Genomic DNA, 24516 nt, shown 5'->3' on the forward strand with positions numbered 1-24516 from the left:
TTTCGCCACGGAATCCGTACATTGCCTGACAGATGGGCGAAAGTGGTGGCTAGCGATGGACAATATTTTTCTTAAGGTATTTATGTATTTTGTGTTTATACTACAGCTTCAATGTGTGCGTACCAACCGCACGAATTAATTCCTAGACCAAATACTTTCGTAAACATTCAAGTTCAATAATAATTCATCTTTAGCTTAAGGTAGCTTAAGGGGCATAACCGTGGGAAATTAAACATTTCATTTATTTATTTATTTATTTTTTTTTTTTCACGAATTTCATAACAGTTGTTTTAATAGTGCACTAATAAATCTCTTCGGGACCCTGGTGCAGGAGGGTATTTGTGCTTCACCCAGCCAGCGGGTTATTTTGAAACACATACGCACCCAGAAATGTTTGCTGGGAGGGATCTAAAGTATTTTTAGGAGAATGCAGTACGTCTATGTAATATTGAACCTGTCTTAGTCTGCACCGAATAGATGATAAGTGATTGTTAATGACTGCCACCTATGTTTTGGACAAAAGTGATAGAACCGTATTATTTTTTATAAGAAAAGAAAGAGTACAGACAATGGAGTATTTAGGATTTTGTTTCGGGAAGCTATGCACAACACGCGGAAGCAGAGGGCAATTGCCCACCTGAGTTTGAGAATTAAATATATTTTAATTTATGCATAAATCGAAGTTTTAATGGAAGAATAATTGCAGATTGCTGAATCTTATGTGATATGATACACACAACAATTTAGCAGTGAATGTAACCTTTTATTCTAGTCATAGCAGAAAAAGGAAGCATCCTCTTGACCTACCTAATTTCCCGGGCTTACTTATTCCCGCTCTTGGTTTTCTTTAATTCAAACATTAACATTTTTTTATAACTAAACGATGTAAATATTCCTTTCCTATAATAACTAAAGTCCCGTTATGTTAATATCCGTGCAAGTTGGTGTGGAACATCAGTTTCGCTTATCAGCTCCTCTTAGTTTTGGTGTTACTGACGACAGCCGACTAGAATCAAATTTAACAACGGTCGAATGTATGATAGGAGAAACGAAAGAAAGTAACAACTAAGAAAAAAGGAACAGAAGAGTAGAATGGGCGAAAGAAAGAAAAGAAGAAGTTCTTACATGGGGTGAAATTTAACAAATAGTGTTATTTCTAAACAAAGAGTATAAGAAAATAGAAAGTCAATGAAATTCTTAATGGTAAGAAGGATTATTGTTGTATATGGAATGCGAAAACTAACACATTTATTTCGGGCGGAGGGGCTTGAGCCCGATAACTCCCCAAATACGCCACTGAGTACAGATAAAATCATTTTTCTGTTAAACAAGTATATAGTTCTACTAAGAAAGTCTACAAAGGCTAGTCAAGTCGAGAAATTTAAGGGGGGTTCAGACCCGGTGCTCCCCTCCCAGTGGGCGCATCCCTGGTCAGTGAATGAGATATTGATGCAGTGAATATTGTCAACGAGACTACATGTAAATACTATTTAACAAACTAATAATTTTAATGATTGGTTACTGAAACCGGTGCAGTAAATAAATACATCAAATTTAATGAGTGCATAATTATTTTTTATACAAAACTTGTAAACTTACCGATTCATGTCGAATGCACTCCTGTGGCTTATTCGGTGCGAAGTTTGAGAAAATTGTACTTCGTTGTGTGCTACTTAAAACAAATTGTTGTTTCTTCATTAAAACGATGTGTTCTTTATCTTACAAAACGGAATAAATACGTAGAACAAAATTTGTGGTAGGAACTAAAAATGTTATGGCAACATTGTTGGCTAGATTTTGCATCGTCCACTGATGAAAGAGAAAATAAATCACCATGGAAAATTAGTTTAATAATTGTCCGTATAAGCGCTGTAGTCGATATAGTGATCCATCTTCAGGAAAGTAACTTTACGCTACGGAAGAACTGAGAACTGTACTGTTGTAAGTTGTGTGACTGACTGCAAGCAAACTCAATTTCATTCCGACATGAAAATGAGGTTGCGTTGGATATTTTCTCCGAACATTTTCATTGCCGCTTTTACTGCGGGTGGGAGAATAGGGGCGGGACATCGGTAAAGTACTCTTTCAATGGTTCTATGGCTGTTAACATGTGTTGAATCAAACTGCCCCATTCTTCCTATTGTTTAAGTCAATTATTACGTAATGCATTCGAGCGCAGATAACTGAACCACTCTTTATTTCAATACGGTACGTTACTTTCTGTTTCGAGGTCATGAACACTACAGAATTACTTTATTACTAACCGAATTTAGTTAATTCTACGGAAGAAGAAGAAGAAGAAGAAGAAGAAGAAAAGGAAGAAATTAAATTGCATGTGGTCTAGGCATTACGAGAAGAAAGAAAGAAAGTAATCACTATAAGAATTTTGTAGAAAAGTTGCGATAGAGCTATTTCACATAAAATCGATCAATGGAACCCTAAAAGTCATGTTGAAAGAGAGAAGCTGTTTCTAATATTGTTCACTTGTGGTGTTGACAAGCTCAAGGGGCAATAAAATGGTTCAAAAATATTGCAATGATTCGTGGAGGCATATTAGCTTTCGTTTCTTCTCAGTTTTATACGTTGTTCACACAGGAAAGATGTCTTTCCGTGGCGGAGTCGCAATGCTGTAATCGCACTTCATGATGTAACCATTTGAAATGTCGTTGTTATGAATTTGACAAGAGACGGTGCACTGAAGCATACGTTATAGAAGAAACATAATGAAATGTTGTGTTGGAATGTTCATCACGTGTTTGTGAATAACTGGAATCCTTTCTAGGCGTTATTTAGCCTGTCTTTATATTAATTTTGCTTAGGTAACACCTAAACTAATTAGAAACATAGCTACGAGGGGGGGGGGATATCCTGCCTGCCAATACTTTATTCTTCCTACAATTATTTGTTTAGATCAGGGTTTCTCAATCTGGAGGTCGCGATCCTTAGAGGAGTCGCGAGAGGGTTTCATGGGGGTCATGAAGATAAGCGGAAGAGATAAACATAATTAGAATCTAATACCGGAAAATATTTTGAAATATTGTTTTGAATTTTGTTCTGAGAGACGTATTTTTATTTTTATACCTACTGTTAAGAACTACAAAAAATAGGCCTACTAAACATTTTCAACAGGTGCAGAGTTGTTTAAAAATCAATTGAAATGAAAAAAGTACAATATGAAACTGATGAGAAGTGCATATTGAAATACCAGAAAAATACAAATGCAACAAAACCTGTATATTGAAATACAATCAAAGTTGAAAGCTAATGAGATACCTGAGCATGGTGTGATTTCCTTAGTGCGGCTATGTATGGTTCAATTTTCGTGACACACATTATCAAGTAATTTTAAATATTCAATAACTTTTTTTTTTTAACAACTGTCCAAGTTTTTTTAAAAAACCAAAATTAGAAATCACTTTTTTTGATCATATGACTCAAAATTAAGGGCGTTAACTTAATATAGTTTTAAAAATTTCAAACCTCGTTTTGAAACAACATGACGGATCGGATTCGCTATTTGCAATATGAATGAACTGACCAAATTTAGTTTTAATCCATTCGCTTTTAGGAAAGTTATTGAATCCACTATACACAAGAAATTGATTCTACTATTATAGAAATAGATGGCTATTGTGAGATCGCCGCAATATGTATATTAAAAATTCCACACTAGCTTATTACAAACCAGAACTTAAAATGAAGTCAGTGGCAAGAGGATGTGATAATTCCGGGTCGCGATAGGAATTAGGTTGAGAACCACTGGTTTAGATAAATATGGGTTCAAAAACTAATCAGTCAAGGAATTCTTACAGTTTAATTTGTTGCAAGAAACAGAAATAAATATCCCGATTCGTTTGGACAGGATAAGTAACTGAATCAGTTGTCGATTTCTATTTTTTTTTTGTATTATGAATAGTTTTAACTAATACAATAAAAATTGGATGAATTTCTTCTTCCTATTGCGCAGTTGCTAATTACTATGATAGTAATAGAAATTATACAGTTAGTCGACAACTTACAACTACCTGCACTTAACGACCAGTTGGGAAGGTTAAGTAAGGTCGTTGTTATTATCAGCGTTGAATAATAATAATAATAATAATAATAATAATAATAATAATAATAATAATAATAATAATAATAATAATAATAATAATAATAATAATAATAATAATTTATTATTATTATTATTATTATTATTATTATTATTATTATTATTATTATTATTATTATTATTATTATTATTATTATTATTATTATTTATGTCCGCTGTGAGCATGTAATTAAAAAGTTTGAGGTAAAGGAAGACTGTGCGTGTCTGTAACTGAGAATATTCATAAAAGGGAGAGCTCTCCTCCATAATAAAACACATACAGATGGTGATCAGAAAAATGGAAACACCTGTAGTTGGCAACACATCAGATGTATGGGTTGGCAGTGGTGTCGTGGCGCCCGCAGCGCCGGACTGCTGCTGGTGGTGTGTTAGGTCAGTCTCCATACTACGTCAGGCGCAGTGGAACAGCAGTATCCAGTGGCTACAGCAGACGGAGGTAGTGTAAAATGGGAGACCTCAGATTTTCAAAGAGGGCAAATTGTTGGTGCGCGGTTATGTGGAGTGAGTGTGACAGCAGTGGCTACTGTGTTAGGTGTGTCGCGTGGGACAGTGTCGAAGGTGATGACGGCCTACACAACACACGGGAAAACCACATCGGGGAAGTGGAACAGTGGGCAGAAGAAAATCATGAGTGACGGGTCACGCTGGGTATTAAAGCGCATTGTCACGCAGAACCATCGTGCCACTGCGGAGCAAGTTACGGAGGAACTCAATCAGCACCTCCCCCACCCTGTTTTGACAATCACAGTCCGCCGTGAATTACATGATATGAACTTACGGGGTCGTGTTGCACGGGCCAAACCGCTCATCAGGGACCATAACGCTTTCGCACGCCGCAAATGGTGCCGCGACCATGCAACTTGGACCGTTGAGGACTGGAAACTTGTGATATGGTCGGATGAGTCATCCTTCACCTTATTCCCAACCACGGGCCGTGTTTATGTGTGGAGAACGCCCAAAGAAGCTTATGATCTGCAGTGTCTCCGCCCAAGAGGGCAAATTGTTGACATGGCGGCGGCTCGGTAATGCTGTGGGCCGCCATATCATGGTTTTCATTGGGTCCTGTGGTCACACTTAGCGGACGAATCACTGCCAACGATTATGTCGCAATTTTAGGAGACCACTTGCATCCTATGGTCCGGATGTTGTTCCCGGACAATGACGCCATCTTCCAGGATGATAATGCACCCATTCACACAGCTGGCGTTATTGCAGCGTGGTTTGAGGAACATCGGGATGAAGTTCAACACCTCCCCTGGCCCGCCCAATCCCCAGATTTCAACATACTTGAACATCTGTGGTCCGTCTTGGAAACACGACTCCGGCGACGATTTCCACCTCCATCCTCTCTCGCAGAACTGGCCGATGCCCTGCACGAGGAATGGTGTAAAATTCCACTTGCTACCATTCACGACCTCTATGCCTCCATCCCACGTCGCATCAAGGCTGTTCTGAAGGCGAAAGGTGGCCCGACACCATATTAATCTGGTAAGTTGCAATTTCGTTCAGGTGTTTCCATTTTTCTGATCACCATCTGTATCTTTGCCGGGACAAAATTATCTGTCCTTATTACGGAGACGTCCACTATTGACAGGCGTCTGTTAAGGGATGTTTCACTGTATTAGTATATATATATATATATATATATATATATATATATATATATATATATATATATATATATATATATATATATATATATATATATATATATTGCTTTTTTTTTACAGCGATATGCCATTATTGCTTATTATGCAAGTAACACAGCATTATATACAGCACTAGAATTCGATGTATACTGATATCTTGTTTCTTCAATTTTATGGAGGGGACTGCGGTGGCTCAATGGTAGAGCGTTCACCTCTGGTGCTTGGGGTTCCGGGTTCGATCCCAGCCCCCGCCAAGTGGACCTTGTGGTGGACAAACACCGTGTGTGGGGGTTTTCCCGGGGTTCTCTCTTTTCCTTCCACTTTCTTCATTCCACCATTTCACTCATTACTCATCATCATCGTCTCCTTTAGCCTAACCGGCATAACTGTGGGACGTAAATTTCAAAGATTTCATTTTATTTCATTTCATTTTTCAATTTTATGGTACAGAAACATAATATGATTCCTGTAGACTTACTCGAAACGTTCGAGCTTTACTTCAAATTGACGTTGTTCTATCCAGTGGGTTCCTGTCAGTGACTAGTGTTGGCCACAAGATGAGAAGCACGTTTTCAAAATTCCAGATGAGACGCGAGAATCCAGATGAAACAAGAAATTTCTCGAGTCTTGTGGCAGCACCAATTCACATAAATCTTTGATCTCATACACTGTTTTATATATTATATATGGTAGAAAGTCTATCAATTGACAAAGGGGTTGTAAATACAATGAAAGAGCAACTATCAACGTTTAAAGATACGTAAGTCATTTCACAATATATTCCAATAATAAACATGTTATGCTCGTCACGTGGAAGGATTTTGATAACTTCAAGATGAAATTAAGAAAACAAATCAGAACATAAAATTAGTACATGAATTTACAAAATGCGATGAGAAATGCTTTTCTAGGCTCGAGACGTGACGAGAAAGAATTCTTCTAGAATTGAGATTAGACGAGACTTGTTCGACACTTAAGAGATGCGACTAGAAAACGTTATTCTAGTCTTGTCTCGTCGGCAGTGACGATACCAGCTTTAATTTCTTGAAGGAGAGAAACAAACGAAAGACATAGACATTTTTTAGGAGCATCCTTTTTCTTCCATACCGAAAAGGACACTTTTATGTGATTCGACTTCATTAGAATACATGTCTGACAGCAGGTGTAGTTACCAGGGGGAAGGGTGATTGACCCTTCTCCCCCTCTAGCATCATCACTGGTACCTCTTTCTCAGTTATACAACTTCTTAGCCAGCTTCTTCTTGACAATTGCCATGGAATAAACTAACTTCATTTGTAACACATACAGTCCAATTGTCGCAACTATTTCTCAAACCAAGATAAATTCCTTCTAGGCATGAGAGACCCTGGTTCGATTCCCGGTGGGAGCTCATGTTCGGATTCCACATTAATCAGTAAATCCACTCTCATATAGCCTCGCTGCTGAACGGGACGTGAAACTCAAAATCAACTCAACTCAAATTCCATCTAGATTTATCAAATCCCCCTCCCCGAACCACATATCCATTTAAGCTCAGAGTGACTTCAATTAAACTCTTAATAGATCCTACATAGGCCAAGTTAATGGCTGGTTAGCATGGTTGGTAATTTCTGGTTTTAATAAAGCGTATGTTGACCAACAAATAGTTTGACGTCATTTAAGGATACGTTGGTCCAGTGTAGTATAAAGTGTATGTTGGTCAACCAACAATTTTGTCATTTAAGGATACGTTGGTCCAAAATAGTATAAAGCGTATATTGATCTACCAACAATTTGCTGTCATTTAAGGATACATTACTCCAGTGTATTATAAAATATATGTTAGTCAATCAACAATTTACCATCATTTTTACGGATACTTTGGCCCAGCGTATTATAAAGTGTGTGCTGTTCAACCAACAATTTTGTCATTTATCAAATCAACTATTTGCCTTGCTTTTCCAAAATCGCAATGTTGTTTCTTCATAAGGACTATGTTGGCATCTGAGCTAGCCAGTACTTTAGGGCAGTCTTAACCTCAAATACAAGGCAGACGAACAATTCGTCCTTAATATTCAAATTGTGAAATCTGTCAACAGCTTACTATTTCTCCACTGCTGGGTCTACCCTCTGTATGCTGCTCGATTTACCAGTATCTTCACAGTAATATTGTATCGAAAGTTTCCCCTTGGAAAATCTTTTGAAATTACCAGTACCTTAAATCAATTATCAATGCTGCCAATTGGTAACGTTATAAGCATAGTATTTGCATAATAACATAGTATTTGCACATAATTTTTGTACTAGCTTCGCTAGGTCCAATAGATTCAAGCAGACAATGAACGTAGTCAATATTATTTTTCAGATGTGTAACTTTATTTTTGCCTCACCTTGTACTACAAAGGAACCACGATTTGTCACATGAAACAATTTCTTCTAAGTGTTAACAAAAACAAAATGTTAAATTTTAGGTTAAGATATAAGGACACCATTTTATTTTGTCAAATTATTATCTAAATACCTAAGTGTATTTCTCCCCTCTTGTTCGTCTCTACCATATTAACAGACATATGTTGTTGGCATATGTTGTCTGGCTGTTGAGGTATTAAGCATTTTAAAGGAACAATGTAATACAAAACATCCGCCTTGTTAAAAAGACAAGAAAAAAGAGGGGAAAGTATACGTGCGTAGTCTTTTGTTTGGTTCTTTGACATGGTCAAACGGGGCAAGGACAAAGCTATCCGACCTTTATCACGCAACTTCTAAACAATCGAAAGGGGAAAGATAAAAAAAAAAACAACGTGTTCAGGAACTACATGTCATACACGCAGTTTTTTATTAATATTTTTGTAGGCTACTTTACTTAGGTATAAATTGTATTTATATTATTCTTGGAAAGCCCAAACTAGTGACTGAAATAAAATAGTATGTTCCGATATGACTCTACCAGCTTTGACGCTCGAGGTTCAAGCGTACCATCCCTGCAAATGGCAAACTGAGATTACAAGCAGTGCGTGTGACTAGTGTTTCCTTGAAACTTATTTAGTACGGGCCCTTGAGACTTGTTCGCTAATCGAATAATTAATCAAGTAATTTCTCTTAACTCGAATAATTATTTGAAGAATGTTCGTTATTCTAATCTTTAGTAAACAACTTCTCTAACTCGAATAAATATTTGAAGAATTGTTAGTTACTTGATTGATTCAATAAGCAATATTAGGCCTTATGCAGAGTCGTTTTGACGTATGATTAGCGTTATACTAATGCCTGACTACTGCAGGAAACATATATTAGTCGAACTCTTGAGTATGACACTAATCATGCGTCAGAATGTGTCTGCATAAGGCCCATTTACTCTCTCCCAAACAGTTCATTATTCTGCTTTTAACTGTCTCCAATATTGCAATTTTCTCCCAATTTTCTGCAAATATTTCTTCACTATCTTTTTTGTGCCATTAACTTCAAATCGATCCATTGTTTTTTTATCACTTGCATATAGTGGTGTACGCAAGGGGAATTTCTGGGTTTTAACCCTTCCTTGAGATAAATATTATGCAAAAATAAACATTTATCACATTTAGGTATGCATACAAATTCCTGAAATGATATGAGATTCGGAGCTTGATCCCCCTTGATGAAATTCTGCGTACGTTACTGCTTACTTTAATATTCACGTTTCTCCTTCGTACCCTGTACATCTTGTATACGAAACGTTTAATTATGTGATTTTATTTATTTACTTGTAATTCTTTACTCAAGATCCATAAAATATGAGTTTTCACCTAAGTTTCGACATCATTATCTTTGGTTTTGTTTATGATAGGATAGGATCCGCGATAGACAAGTAAGTTTCTGTCTATACAGTGCTAAACTTTCGTATCCCTAGATTTCCTAGGCTGATTCATCCAAGTTGATCACAAATAGTAGTCTTGCACCAATTTAAAACACTTTCAAACATTGCTTATTGCCGTCCTTCCGACAGAAGTCTTCCATATTTATTGTGTTTTGTATTACACACTTTATTAATGTTGTCGCCAGTTAGGATTGTTTACTATGCTAAGGAGCTATGTTTCTTATGACATGAAGTAATAGAAGCTTACTTGTTGTTTATCCAGTATAATTATTTGTACAACAACGAATAATTATTGTGGAAAGTTACGTGCAAAGTGGATCGATTAGGGAAAATTAATGGATTTTTGTTAATAGGGAACTCAAGTGGCCACTGATAATAATTATTTGGGAACAAAATCATCAGGTAAACACTGTATTCAACGTCTGGAACGGAAATGAGAGTGAAACCGGCTATTACTGAAGAAACCGAACAGTATCCGCAGTATCGCCGTGGATGGCCTGCACTCTAACAACCACCATATATTCCAATGCACTCGGAAGTGCATTACAGTGATGAGAAAGTACATGAACTTAGTGCTTCGTGACCCTAAAGGCTCAAAAGTCGTCAGGCTCGTGACCTACTAGAACCTGTGACTCAGATTGGTTCGATGACACAGAAAGTGCCATGACTTGAAAAGACCCGGACAACACGAAACTGACATTCACACACATAACTGCAAATGACTATTTGTGTCTCTTCTCACTAATTTTATATTTTTCTTTCTGTGTCTCTCCTCTGTTAGGGTATGTGAGCACATCTGAATTCACTTTAGAACTTAATGTTTTATGAACTGGTGACATACTATGCGAGTGTGTTTTCGTCATACGGCATAGAAGATCTGGATTCGATTTTTGGTGGCAGTGCATGCCACTTTAAGCTGGAAGTCCGCATATCAATGAGGTAGGTTCTACAATACAAGTAATTCCGAAATAAATAGGAATTGAATAACTAGATTCAATGTGTGGTGATTAAAAAATAATATCATATCAGGAATTGAACTCATGAATATACGATTTCGAGTAATGAACAGCAAAATTTTGCAATAATGCTGTTACGCTGATAAGATTTGCACTGCTTTCGAACACTGGGCCAAATCAGATTTCAGAAGCAAGACCTAGACTTTGATGACTAGGAAGAAAACCATGGCCAAAGTAACCCGTGACGTTTCAGCACCCCTTATGAAACCTAAATGTTACGAAATTATTTTTGCAATAATAATAATGTGTGGCATACACAGAATTTCATCAAAGGGAAGTTTGAAAGTCCCAAATTCATATAGTTTGATGATTTTTGTATATATATGGCAAATGTGTATTTTTAAAAAATAAAACCTTGTTTAAAGGAAGAGTTAAAACCTAGAATAATCCTCTGCCACACCACTGATAGCAATAACACATTTGTTTTTTTTTTATTTTGTGTTACTTGCTCGTGGTCCATCCTGCAGTGATGGTTACAATAAATACGAAATATTTCTTCTACATTATCATACACGTAATCTCTAAGGTAAATCTATAATTTCCTCTTCCAAGTTATTGACTCTTAAAGGTGCTATACATATTAAACCATCTCCTGGTTTTCACTTCGTAACAACCTTTAATTACTACTCTATACTGGCATTTTTTTTTAAATGATTGACCCTGGAAACGCGTAAACGGATATTCTTTTGTACTATTATATTTATGCTGTTCAATTACCGGTAATAATAATTCACGTCTAAGAACGACCACTCATCACTGGAATTAACAATTTATTCGCTGTTTTTTTTTCAGGATGTACTCACGGATATGTACATACAATTTATTCAGAATCATAAAATAATATTTTGTTATTCTTCGGAAAAAAGCCTGCAGTAAATTCTCAGCTTATTATGTAAAATGACTCCTATTACTTGTATAAAAAAAAGTGTGTTCCAACAAATTTTTGTATTCGAAATAGTTTTATTATTATTCTTTCTTTTTACGGAAGAAGGTCATGTTCTTACGTGCTAACTGTGCGTGTACGAATCTTCTGCTTTTGAGACTTACGTACGCACAAACAGCAAAATAGAAACCAAAAAAATAATCGATTTACATTTCAAATCATGTCTGTGTTTTCGGGATATAAGATAAAATAGCGTCGCAACATTTTATAGACAGTAGCTGGGAATTTTTCTGAAATAATACTCCAGTAAAATCACGTAATCGGTGTTCACAACTTCGTGTAAATATATTTTTTATGTAAAGATCATAAGAATAATTATGGGCACGTACTTTTTTATATTAAGATATGGTTGAGTTATTCTTAATCTCGAGGTCAAATAATAACCTTTTTGTTTTTAAGTTTGATTAGAATTCACGCAACTTACCTATGCTAAATTGTTTTGGAAAATAATCACTCGATATGTTTCAATCTTTAAAATTTAAATCCATGAGTTATTAAAAAAAAAAAAAAAAAAAAACTACGCTGAAATTCCTACAAGAATTATTGTCAATTTCCTGACAGCGAACTTCCCATCCGAAGGAAAAAAATCCCTGATTACATGCAAAATTTCCCACCAACTAAAATATATTTCTTCTTGTCATTCTGGCATAGCAGCGATATCTATATGAGTGCCAAATTCCGAAAACACATCTAGTATCTCTACACAAAATTCGCGGCAGCATCACAATGCTTAGTAATAATAATAATAATAATAATAATAATAATAATAATAATAATAATAATAATAATAATAATAATAATAATAATAATAATAATAATAATAATGTGTTGAACCTACGAAAAACGTTGAGAAAAATAGATGATTGTATGACACAAAATTTGCGTTATTCAGGTCATATAGAGAATTCACAAAATCCAAACGTAATATTGATTATATAACAAACTGAAACGCAAATTTTACATTTTGTTGAATCAGAACACAATGTAATGAGATTCATGATTTCAGAAACACTCCACATTACATATCTCCCATACTAAGATATTTTTCTGGTATCGTTTCTTAAAAACCGAATCGCTGAGGTATAAGGACAAAAATCTCACGGCCAAATCATCGCCACAGAAAAATCCTGCAGACCAATACGTCACCGCACAGAATCTCACGAGACAAGATCTCGAATAACTAAAATCTCGAAAGAAATCTAGCAGGTTGAAAACTCGCATAGTGCTTGTTGGGCCAAACTCTTGTCACTTCGGTAATAGATTATGATCATAGATGCATTGCATTTTGCGACACAATTTTTTCGTTTGCATCGCATTTTCTAGAATTTTCCATTATCATTGCCCCGGCCAAGTAAGTTTGTGGTGGACAAGATTGTGTCCGTGGGTTTTTTTCTTGGCACTCCCGTTTCCTCCCTTATTCTCATTCCACCAATCCTTCCATCATAATTCATTTGCCTAAATCATCGCCTTGCTTAGCCAAAAAGGCATAATCGTGAGACGTTAAACTGAAAAATTGTATTTCATTTTCCTTGATTATCATATGACTGCCCAACAGACGCCAGGTACTACGTCCATTATTCTGCGTTTGCCATTACATTATTCATACATAGATACAGATAGTAAAAATACCCATATTTCCCAACATGTACAGAAGCAAATAGCTAATGTTATTCAGCTGTTATTATTATTATTACGTTGTTTCTCTTTCATCGAAGCGGAAGTGAAAGTATTGAGTATTATGGATGCATAATATGTAGTGAATTGGAAAACAAGTAGCGGTTATGGGGGAAATAAAGATTGTAATACATGCGGGAGAAAAAGAACATTCTTGTGTTTGTCTGGGTAAAAATGTCTGATGCTTACAAAGCAACACGTAATGAGTGTTTCTTTTTTATATAATTTCTAACTGTAATTCTGTTACCTTGACCTGTAAAATGAAGAGGTTACTACAAGCATTACAAAGTTCTCATGGGAACAATTAAGTTTGGTGGTAGAACGTTTACCCCTGATGCAAAGGGTCCTTGGTTCAATCCTAGGTCATGGGAGTTTAGTAGTGAAATTAACATTATGTACTTGTTTACTGTCTTAGTTTTTAAAATTATTTTTCTCTTCATGTTACTAGTTCATCTAAAATTATTAAATTATATTTTAGCATGCATATTTATTTTGATCTACGGAGCGTAAGTTAAGAAAGGAAACACTTGACCCATGACCAATTGACCCACCACCACCGTGATCCACGACCTACTGTGACCCACCACTCATCGTGATTCACTCTGACTCACCACCCACATGGCCCACTCTGACTTACCAAAACCCATCGTCATCAACTCTGACCCGTGATCCACGCTCTCCTCTCCACTGACTAAAGACTTTACACTTGTAATAGAATAAATTATCACTAATCGGAGTTTGAATTTCTACGGCCAATCGCTCAAGCACTTCTCTATTACAATATCAGTGGATCTGGCCTTTACGATATAAAATGGTAAAGTGTTTGTCATGGATCATATTACGATAAATTTCAATTTAATTATCCTTTATAATTATTTCCTTGTTGAATTACAGATATTTTTCAGTGGAAAATAGGTTCAAATTTGACTGTCTCAAAAAAGGGGGGCAACGTAAAAAGGAAAAAAGAGTAAAATTCGACTGTGTCTCGAAAATCAAGTAGTAAGTCCTATTACTATTATTACGATGACAAATCTCAATATCCAAAAATATCTGAAGGTCTTTTTTCACTTAGATATACTCATCTCACGTAAGTAAATAGAAATAAATGAAAAATGAAAAAGGAAGAAATATGGAGATCTTGAAAGTAAACTGTACACAAATTCACCAGTGTTCAGAAGATACTGTTCACAATGCAATGAGCAGAGTGGGTCGGTGGGTCGTATGAGTCGGTTGAGTCAGAGTAGTTCGGTAGGTCATGGTGGGTTGAGTCAGAGTGAGTCAGATCGAGATCGGCCTCGTGGTTTAAGAGCTGCAAAGCCATAAATATATAATGGCCGGATTTAGGTGGGTGAGTGCAACGGAGAACATGCACCTCCCTTCACTGTAAATATACACTTTCTAAAATGAGAACCTAGCAGTAAAAAAGCAACATTTTCCGAAACTTTCTGCTGTCATGTGTCCGTTTGAGGCTTAAAAGAAAGCTTAGTTTTGCAAAACCAATAGTTTAAGTCGATTTTCTGAAGGTTCAAGGAAAAAGGTTCACTGAACAGTCATATTCCTCATTCACACCACAGATGCCTAAAGACATTTAAAAACTTAAAAATTTAAATCAAATATAGTGGTGGTTATTGGTGCACCCCCTTTCAAAAAATCCTGGATCCGGCCCTCTATATATATATATATATATATATATATATATATATATATATATATATATATATATATATATAATATAATGAACACTTCTTTTTAAATAATTATACACTAGACACTTTTCAAATGTACTCTTTCAAATAGCAATTGACCCGTAAACAATTTTGATTCGCGGCAAAAACACAAGAACTGCTAATAGTTGTTATTTAATACGATCCCAGTTTTATTGACGTCACGAATTTTCATAAACTTCACTTCATACAGGAAAAGAGAACATGTCCTTAACCTTTCAAATTCTGATTGAGGAAAAATGAATATCATCACTTTGCACTTCAAGTAATTAACAAAACTTTACCTTGGCCGTGAACATAACACACATATTAATTACCTATAAAACTGAGAAAAAATAATAGGTTTAATATATGTTATTATGTGTTGTTAAAATGATCTTAACCAAGGACCATTTTATATATGTGTGCTTGGGCATGTGAAAATTATAAATAACTTTATGCAGTTTTGTATCTCACTGAATATATTTTTATGGAGTGCCTATGTGCTACGATTAGATTTCAAAATCATAGCTACCCGATTATTATGAAAGCAATTATCTTCTTGCAGATTCAAAATATGGTTATCATATTGTATTTATTGCTTCCCAAACCACCAATGTGTTCTAACAAACTCTTGGGCCAAGGATTTTATTTTTTATTTTGTTAGATGAGCATCTTACACAAGATTATCTAGTAGTGACGTTAACATTCTCTTTTCTATAACGTAATTTACGTTTATGTGTTACTAGTTTATGATAGCAATTATCACAATTATTAGTAAAGGTTATTTCTAATGACGGTTCACTACATACATGAGTTGCCCAAGCTTTAGAAAATACTGTGAGTGCTCGTTGACTTTATGAAACAAATTTCCCATGAAATTTGGTTTATCAAAAGTCCTTTATACAGGGTGTTTCAAAATAACACCGACAACGTTTGAAAATCAAAATGAAATGAAATCTTTCAGTTTAACGTCCCACGATTATGTCCTTTTGACTAAGGGAGACGGATGAATAAGGTAAGTGAATGAGGATGGAAGAATTGGTAGAATGAGAATGTGGAAGGACCTACGGAAATGATGTTATAGACCACAAACTTACTTGTCCGAGAATCGAACAAGGGACCTCACGCACCAGAGTGGCTCTATCACTGAGCCACGGTGCCCCGCCAGACAACATTTGGGAAATGATTCCTGATACTATGATAGGACAAAGTATGGACCAACCTAGATGCAGAAATGTTTGCATCCGAAGCTATAATCAGCCGAAGCAAAAACAACCATAACTTGAGAACAAAATGTCGGATCGAAGTCTGATAAAAGTTCGGTAAATGTCCATTATTTTTAGTCGTAGATTCTATTAATGCACAGTTGGGTGTGGTGCAAGGGCGGATCAAGTGTGAACCCCAAAAGAATTTGGAGAATTCCTGAGGATTTTTTTTTCAAAAGTTAAATTAGCAAAATAAACAACAATCAAGGTCAATTATTGAATGAGAATATCATAGTAGAACCAATATCGTTCAAGCAAGTATACTTAGAATTCGAGGGAAGGAGAGATGCGCGCGCGCGTTTGATTGATCTACTTAGTGTCAGTTGAAAATAACTCTTGCAGGAAGAGCTGTCCATCTGATGGAAACATCTTTTGACTGTATGACTTATCATTTAAGAAAAAATTTAAAATATAAGCTTGTTGCATAGGAGTTCGCAGCTTGTGTATATATAATTATTAACAATCTCTTGTACTTTATGAACAATCCTCCACTTTAATTTCTCTCTTCTCACTTTCTAAAATTGTAGAATCCAAACTTGATGTGTTTACATTGATGAACTAATATACTATTGAACTTCCTATTACAGGGCATTTTTACCTTTTCTATTACATACGTCATCTGAGTGTATTTTTCTCTCTTACTCCTGAGTTTCTCTAGTTGAAGTTTCAGTCACTTTCCTTTCTCGCTGCTCTTCTACTTTTTATGCCTTAACGGGATGATCTACCTTTTCTCGGCACAAAAATTTTTATATTGGACCTTATGGGGAGAACATGGCTACCGAATTTCCTCAGTTTCTAAGGAACTAGGTATCTCTAATGGGAAAGAAAAATTTTGCAGCATTCTACAGAAGTTTATTAACGGGTTGAAATACTTAAATTGTATATTTGTCTGCTAGTTTAGCAGAAATAAATTATTAAAAAATAAATAAATTAGTTTCTTTTTATACAAATTATAATATGTCTAACTTTGGAACCAATTATGGTAGAAAGACCAACTTTTTTTTTGTTTTATTCCTTGAGAAGAAACGACTCTAATAGTTTTAATCACAACCATATCTGATACGCCAATTAAAAAATAGTATTTTAATATAAGTATTAAAGTCCACCTGTCAAGAAGTTTGACGAGGGTAAGGCATCCGCGCCCACCCTTTTCTTTTGTTTTCTTCCCGAGAGATATGAAGGGACCGTTTTCACAGCAGGTGTCAATGCGAATGTAAACATCCTGTCCTCACGTTCAATAGCCCAAGTTCGGCCACTTTCTCTCTCTTTTTTTCTCTCTCTCTCTTTTTTTCTCTCTCTCTCTTTCGAGGAGGTGTTTCTACCCTGTAAGAAAATTATAGATATGTAGAGAAAATGGTGATCAATTATTTCTGATAGCCAGATGATAGACAAGCATTCTAAAATGCCTTCGAATTCCAAAAATGTATCGACCGTAACTTTACCATCTGTTTATTTTCAGAAGGCAAAAGTTTTATTATTATTATTATTATTATTATTATTATTATTATTATTATTATTATTATTATTATTATTATTATTATTATTATTATTATTATTATTATTATTATTATTATCTCAAGAACAGCAACAGGATAATATTCCAAAAAGATGTCTCAAAAGTATCAAAGTTCTGAACAATTTTTACAGCTGTAGTGGAGAAATAAAGTTATTTAGGACATTTATTATTTGTTTATTTCTAACGACAACTAAAAAGTTTATGTACATTGTGCAAAATTATTTTAACTTGCAAAAGAATCTTTTGTAATGAAATTTAACGAGTTAGTTCTTGTGTGATCTGATGAGACTTCAATTGAGACTCCCCCACCTCGCTCCCCTATATCACTTCGTTTGACATTTCAAAGAAAATATTTTTCATTACTGTTTGTTTTTGTCATCTCAGGAAATATTCTGTTTGATATTTGTCATCTCAGGAATAGTTCTGCCTCAGAAAATATGTTGTATGTAAAGAAAGGATGAATATTTTCGAGAGTACATTAGTAAATCAAAGAGTTAAAAAAAGAAAAAAAAAACTTTTGGCACAGGGCAACAAGAGACAGCTTTCCTTGAAAAATTGAAACGGCTGTCGTTTGTACTTTTTTCTGGATCATGCTGGCGTTCACATTGAAGTAAGGCAATTTTGAACCAAATTTGGTTTCATTTCTGACTTTCGTGTGTGTGTGTGTGTGTGTTTGTGTGTGTGTCATACGTATTGGGACAGTTTTGAATGAACAGTGCGGGACACATTTTAAGCAAGGTTTAAATTGGTTAAATCGGTGTCTATAAGATGAACTGAATCAAAATTAGCGAACAGAATGCTATTTGGTCTATTTATTGAGATTTGAGGGTCCTTCAGACCGAGTCCAGAACATTAACTTCAGGCAGTTTCCGGGCAAACCAAACTAAATATCGAATTCTAATAATTCAGAGTTGATAGCATATTGTTTTACACCACATTGAGTGATATATATTAGCAATTAGTTCTCTACCGTAAAAAGTAGCCCTCTGAAGCGGACCACCATAATTATCCTTTGGCTCATATTATTGTTTGTTCAAACCTTCCCTACCCTTGTTTAAATCTACCTCCCAAGGGAATATATTTGAACGATATCCCTTATGGGCTTACGTCTCATCGAAAATTTGAAAAAGTTCTCCATTCTCTGGTCACATTGGTATATCATATTCAGCACATTGATGCACTTGTATAAGAAAATTTACTGAGTGTGAAGGAGAAAATAAGAATTTCGGGAAATTTATTGTTCAAATGCCCTCCGCCCTCTACTCTAAATGTATTACTTATGGTATGTGGCCATAGGGTAGCTAGAAGTTATGCCATTCAACTTACATAAGGACCACTATAGTTGCGTGCCTCCCAGGCTTGATAAACTAAAATAAACATTGATTATGGACTAACACTCTTTTAGCATGAAACGATTCAGTTGTAGAAATTAAGAATTTTTGAGAGGTTCAAACGGCGTCTTTTCAAATTTTCAATTTGGTCATTCAGGTTAACGAACTCATCCAAGATCATTGTACAAATCAGTTTGTGTACCAAGTTGTTTTTTTTTTTTTTTTTTTTCATTGAAATCAAGGCTGTTAGCTCGTTCACAAGAAAAAATCATATTTGATATATGGGGGCGTGAGTGCACAAGGAATTCAAATCCCACATTTTTATTTTTTTGATACAAGTGTCATGAAAAAGCATTGAAATATATCCCTTTTTAATACGAAGATAGTGCAAACTCTCTGCCGGTGGTTAACCCAGCCGGTGATGTAGGGGAAAAGCGGCTGCCTGCTATGCCGCACTGAGTAGGTTGAGTGTGGGTTCAAATCCCGCTTATGCCGATCATCCTGGCTGAGGTTTTCCTCAATTTCACCAGGAGAATGCCGGGGTCGTACCTTCTCTAAAACGGCCAGGACCACGACCACTTTTTTTTCAAATCTAGCTTTCCCTAAAGGGCCGATGTGACCTCGAAATTGGAGGCCCGACCCCTTCCTATTGTCCTTCTCGTTCACAAATAAATAAGAAGTAAATAAATTGAATCCCTTGTACACTGAAGGCCCCATGTTAACATTTATCAAACATCTGATTTTCAACTCTTTAGGATAAACGATAAGACTAACTGACAGTGCGTAGTCTTAGCGGGGTAAGTGCGGAAAACGAAAAAGTCAAAGAAAACAGGGCTTTGCTCCCTTGTCCCCATATAACAATGCACAGTATGGACACCGTTCCAAATGGGTCTTACAGGAGTTATCATGGCAACATTTTTGTATAAGACAATTGGTGTGTGTCGTCTGCATGGTTGTCTGGGGACAAAAAAGGGCAAACATGTTTTTCAATAAATAAATAAATAAAAGAAAACGTGCATTTTTCAATTCCCATATCCTCCTCCTAAGAAGGCGCTTAGCGCAACGAGCCTAAACTTTAAATGCTTTGAAAATTTGTTCTTTTTTGCGTATCCTGCTTCTTGTTTCAACTCCCTAGGACAGTGATGATTTCAGGGGTGATTCTGGGGGGGGGAATTCTCCCAAGAGCTACGAAATTCACCCTCGAGTGCTTGAGATCTTCGCAGAAATTTCTGTGGAGCACGCAATTTTTAATCGCTTTTGCCCTGTGCGTGGTGCCTCCGGAGGAAATGATCTGAAATTAACACTGCTATAGGATAATTGGAGATTGGCTTACAGTGCTTAGTCTTAGCGAAGTAAGCACGAGAAACCAGAAATATCACAAAAAAACAAGGCTTTTGCTCCGCTGTTCCCCCGTGAAAATGCACGGTTTACACACAATACAGGTTGGATCTAACAGGGCTATTTAGAGAACGTCTTATAGAGCATTTGGTGTGCAGTGTTGTCTGCGGACAAGGAGGCAAAACCGTGTTTTTCATTAAAAAATGGAGTATTTTAAATTTCCCTCGCCCCCTCAGGAGACGCTTCTTCAATGAGACCGTATCCTGCCTCTTTCTCCCATTCTCTAGGCTCTAGGCCAATTAGGATGACAGGCATTTGATTAAGTCCATTACCTGGTTGCCTAGTAATTAGCCATCATATTGGCTGCCATATTGGATTTAGACAATGTTCTCTCATGTTACCATGTAAAATATGTCTTGTCGTGATGAAAGCTACCAGAAAAAGTAGGTTTCGTTTACTCCTAAGGAAGTACGCTACCTAGAGTAATGCGTGCATATACGCATTTGTAACTTTGTACAGTTAATCGTTAGACAACAGTGTTGCCAGGTTGTAAGGTTTCTAAGTGGCAATAAACAATGCCATATTTAAATTCATCGGCCTCAGAAACCTATAGTTTGACACCAAAATTATCTTTCTAAGTGCCTTGGTTCACGATCTCTCTCTTTATATATATATATATATATATATATATATATATATAGAGAGAGAGAGAGAGAGAGAGAGAGAGATTTACGTAGGGCGGTAGCCATATTGGAAAATGACTGCTACCAGGAAAACACCACAAATTTGAAATATATTCCCAAGACATTATTTTTAAAAGAACTTAGGGGACATTTTTTTACGGACACCTATATATGGGGGCCAGGACTTTACATTGTCGGAATCCTGTGGGGGCACCCCTCTGCCCCCCTTCCCTTCGCCACTACTGTATGCTATAATATTTGTCCGGAAGGGAAAAAATTCCCAAAATAACAGCGTTTTCTGATATATACTGTTCTTCCCGCGCACTCTAGAATGCATCTTGATGAACTTCCAGAGGTAACGGGAAAAAGAGGATACTTCACACCACATCGTCCAGTCTCTTAGTATGGAACCATTGAGGGAGACAAACTATATAAAGCGAACAGTATTTGGCAGCTGACAGATAATCTCAGAAACTGGTCGAGAACCTGTTTCATTCAGACATCCATCCCCTTCCCCCTCCATTTCACCAACCCCCGCCCTTTCCGCGGCCAAGCTTAGAGTGGGGCGTGACTTACCCTCGTCAAACTTTGACAGGTGGAATTTAATACTTATATTAAAATACTATTTTTTAATTGGCGTATCAGATATGGTTGTGATTAAAACTATTAGAGTCGTTTCTTCTCAAGGAATAAAACAAAAAAAAAGTTGGTCTTTCTACCATAATTGGTTCCAAAGTTAGACATATTATAATTTGTATAAAAAGAAACTAATTTATTTATTTTTTAATAATTTATTTCTGCTAAACTAGCAGACAAATATACAATTTAAGTATTTCAACCCGTTAATAAACTTCTGTAGAATGCTGCAAAATTTTTCTTTCCCATTAGAGATACCTAGTTCCTTAGAAACTGAGGAAATTCGGTAGCCATGTTCTCCCCATAAGGTCCAATATAAAAATTTTTGTGCCGAGAAAAGGTAGATCATCCCGTTAATACCGTATGTTTTCGATGCTGTAAATTATGTAAAAGTTAATAATCAATGCAGTGGCGGTCGGTGGATTGTGGTTTCGGGTGTTGCAGTACGAACCATAAGACAGAAGATATAAAGTGGACTCATTGACTAATCAGCATAACTTTAGAAGAAAATGCTATGTGACATGTGAAATAAAATTCTATTTTTGCAAAAATAAAAAGATGCAGAACATTTTATCTAATTAATCACCTTAATTAATTAGTAAGTTCATTCTCCTCTCTTTGATTGGAGCAAATCTGTCTAATACATGCTGGTTGAACTCTGGTATTCTTATTGTCAGGTCTTTTTCGATGGAAAGCATAACCAATGGTGATAACCTTTCTTGGGACATTCAATTTAGGGATGGCCAATTCCGGAATTTTTACTTTCCGGAATCCGGAAAGTAAAATCGGAAAATTCCGGATTTCGGAAAAATTCCGGAATTCGGAAAAATTCCGGATTTCGGAAAAATTCCGGAATTCGGAAAAATTCCGGATTTTGGAAAAATTCCGGATTTCGGAAAAAATCCGGAATTCGGAAAAAATCCGGAATTCAGAAAAATTCCGGAATTCGGAAAAATTCCGGATTTCGGAAAAATTCCGGAATTCAGAAAAAATCCGGAATTCAGAAAAAATCCGGAATTCGGAAAAATTCCGGATTTCGGAAAAATTCCGGAATTCGGAAAAAATCCGTATTTCGGAAAAATTCCGGAATTCGGAAAAATTCCGGATTTCGGAAAAAATCCGGAATTCAGAAAAATTCCGGAATTCGGAAAAAATCCGGATTTCGGAAAAATTCCGGAATTCGGAAAAATTATTTTTTCTTTTTGTAATCCTAAGAATTTTGTTCAAATGCAAACGAACAAATTTCCTTTTTGTAATCCTAAGAATGTATGATGCAAGTTAAGCTGAAACTTACATCCTAAAGTATACACTACTCAATCTTCCCATGGTTAATGAGATGTAGTCCAAAAGTACGATGTACTCCTAATATTTAATTTTCGTTTTACTGTGATATTGTCCAGATGTAAGACATATCACACTGAGATAAACAACTTGACATAATGAAGATGTTATCATACGTAGTTTTCCAGAAAATCGTGAGAAACGATTTTTTATGAAGTTAAAATATGCGTCGCTTGTTGCCAGTGTGATGCAATTGATAACTTTTATGCTGGAATAGTCTTATTATTATTATTATTATTATTATTATTATTATTATTATTATTATTATTATTGTTATTATTATTATTATTATTATTATTATTATTATTAATCGTTTATGTACTGTAAAAGAAAAATATGAACCGTTAAGTAGTAGATTTTATCTGTTGTTTTTTGATATCTTCTAACAGTAATAACAAATTGCTTGTAAATACGCAATAATTATCAAGGACAATGGCATATTAATGTAAGGACTACTCTGCAGACTAGCAATAAACAATAAACAATAACATAAACAATAGTCCCCCCCAAAAAAAAAGTAACTAACTTGGGCACGTCAGAATATTCGCGAGAATATAGGGACGCATTGAGACTAGCAAAAAACGTGGTGTTATTATTACTCAAAGGGCCGTACGATGGAGGCTTTAACGTTAATGTTAATGGCACCAATGAGCACTTACTTGCTCTAACGGTTAACCGGTTTGGGTACAAAACCTCGCGGCGACAACCTCGCGGACCAAAACCTCGCCTGGCCAAAACCTCGCCTCCCAAAACCTCGCGGGCCAAAATCTCGCCGGGCCGAAACCCCGCCTGGCCAAAACCTCGCCGCCCAAAACCTCGCGGGACAAAATCTCGCCGGGCCAAAACCCCGCCTGGCCAAAACCTCGCCGCCCAAAACCTCGCGGGACAAAATCTCGCCGGGCCAAAACCTCGCCTTGCCAAAACCTCGCGCCCCAAAATATCGCCATACCCAAAATCTCGCCTGACCAAAATGTAAATGTTCCAACAGATGATAAGAATGACGGTATAAAAGACGCTGTTTCAGAAAAAGTATCACGGGTATTTGACCAAGTCTCGCGATACCATATGAAAATTCTATTTCTGTATTAGAGGATTTCAATGTGAAGATAGGGCGACAGGATGTTTTTAAACTGGTTATAGGGAAAGAAAGTCTGCATAAGGAAAGCAATGACAACTAACGGGGTTAGTTTCGTGAACTTTGGGGCATCCAAAAACTTAAAATTTCAACAAAAATCTAATATTTATGAAAGTATGAAATAATATATGTTTTTACGACGTCCCTTGATTATGTCCTGTAGGTTAAAGGAGACGTAGATGACCAGGATGAAGGAAATGATCGAATAAAGAAAGTGGGAGGAAACGGGAACAACCCGAGAAAGCCCATGCACATGATGTTTTTGTATCTTCTTCTTCTTCTTCTTCTTCTTCTTCTTCTTCTTCTTATTATTATTATTATTATTATTATTATTATT

The 24516-nt window shown here is 35.9% G+C and overlaps 1 protein-coding gene across 2 annotated transcripts in view; it reads right to left on the minus strand.

The window, feature by feature from the left end:
- The window catches only part of LOC145683528 (immunomodulatory peroxidase-like), a 174651-nt gene that overhangs the window by 109989 nt on the left and 40146 nt on the right, over positions 1-24516 (minus strand). The window contains exon 1 of one of the 2 annotated variants that reach the window (XM_081754873.1): positions 1600-1941. The exons of the other annotated variant lie outside the window; for it this stretch is intronic. Within the exon in view, the coding sequence (XP_081610999.1) occupies positions 1600-1607 (8 nt within the window). The 5' untranslated portion in view covers positions 1608-1941. Of the gene's footprint in view, positions 1-1599; positions 1942-24516 lie in introns of those variants that run through there. 2 annotated transcript variants of the gene reach the window in all.

Source organism: Thermobia domestica, chromosome 4, assembly GCF_964235325.1.
Source record: "Thermobia domestica chromosome 4, izTheDome1.hap1.1, whole genome shotgun sequence".
Taxonomy (NCBI): Eukaryota; Metazoa; Arthropoda; class Insecta; order Zygentoma; family Lepismatidae; genus Thermobia; species Thermobia domestica.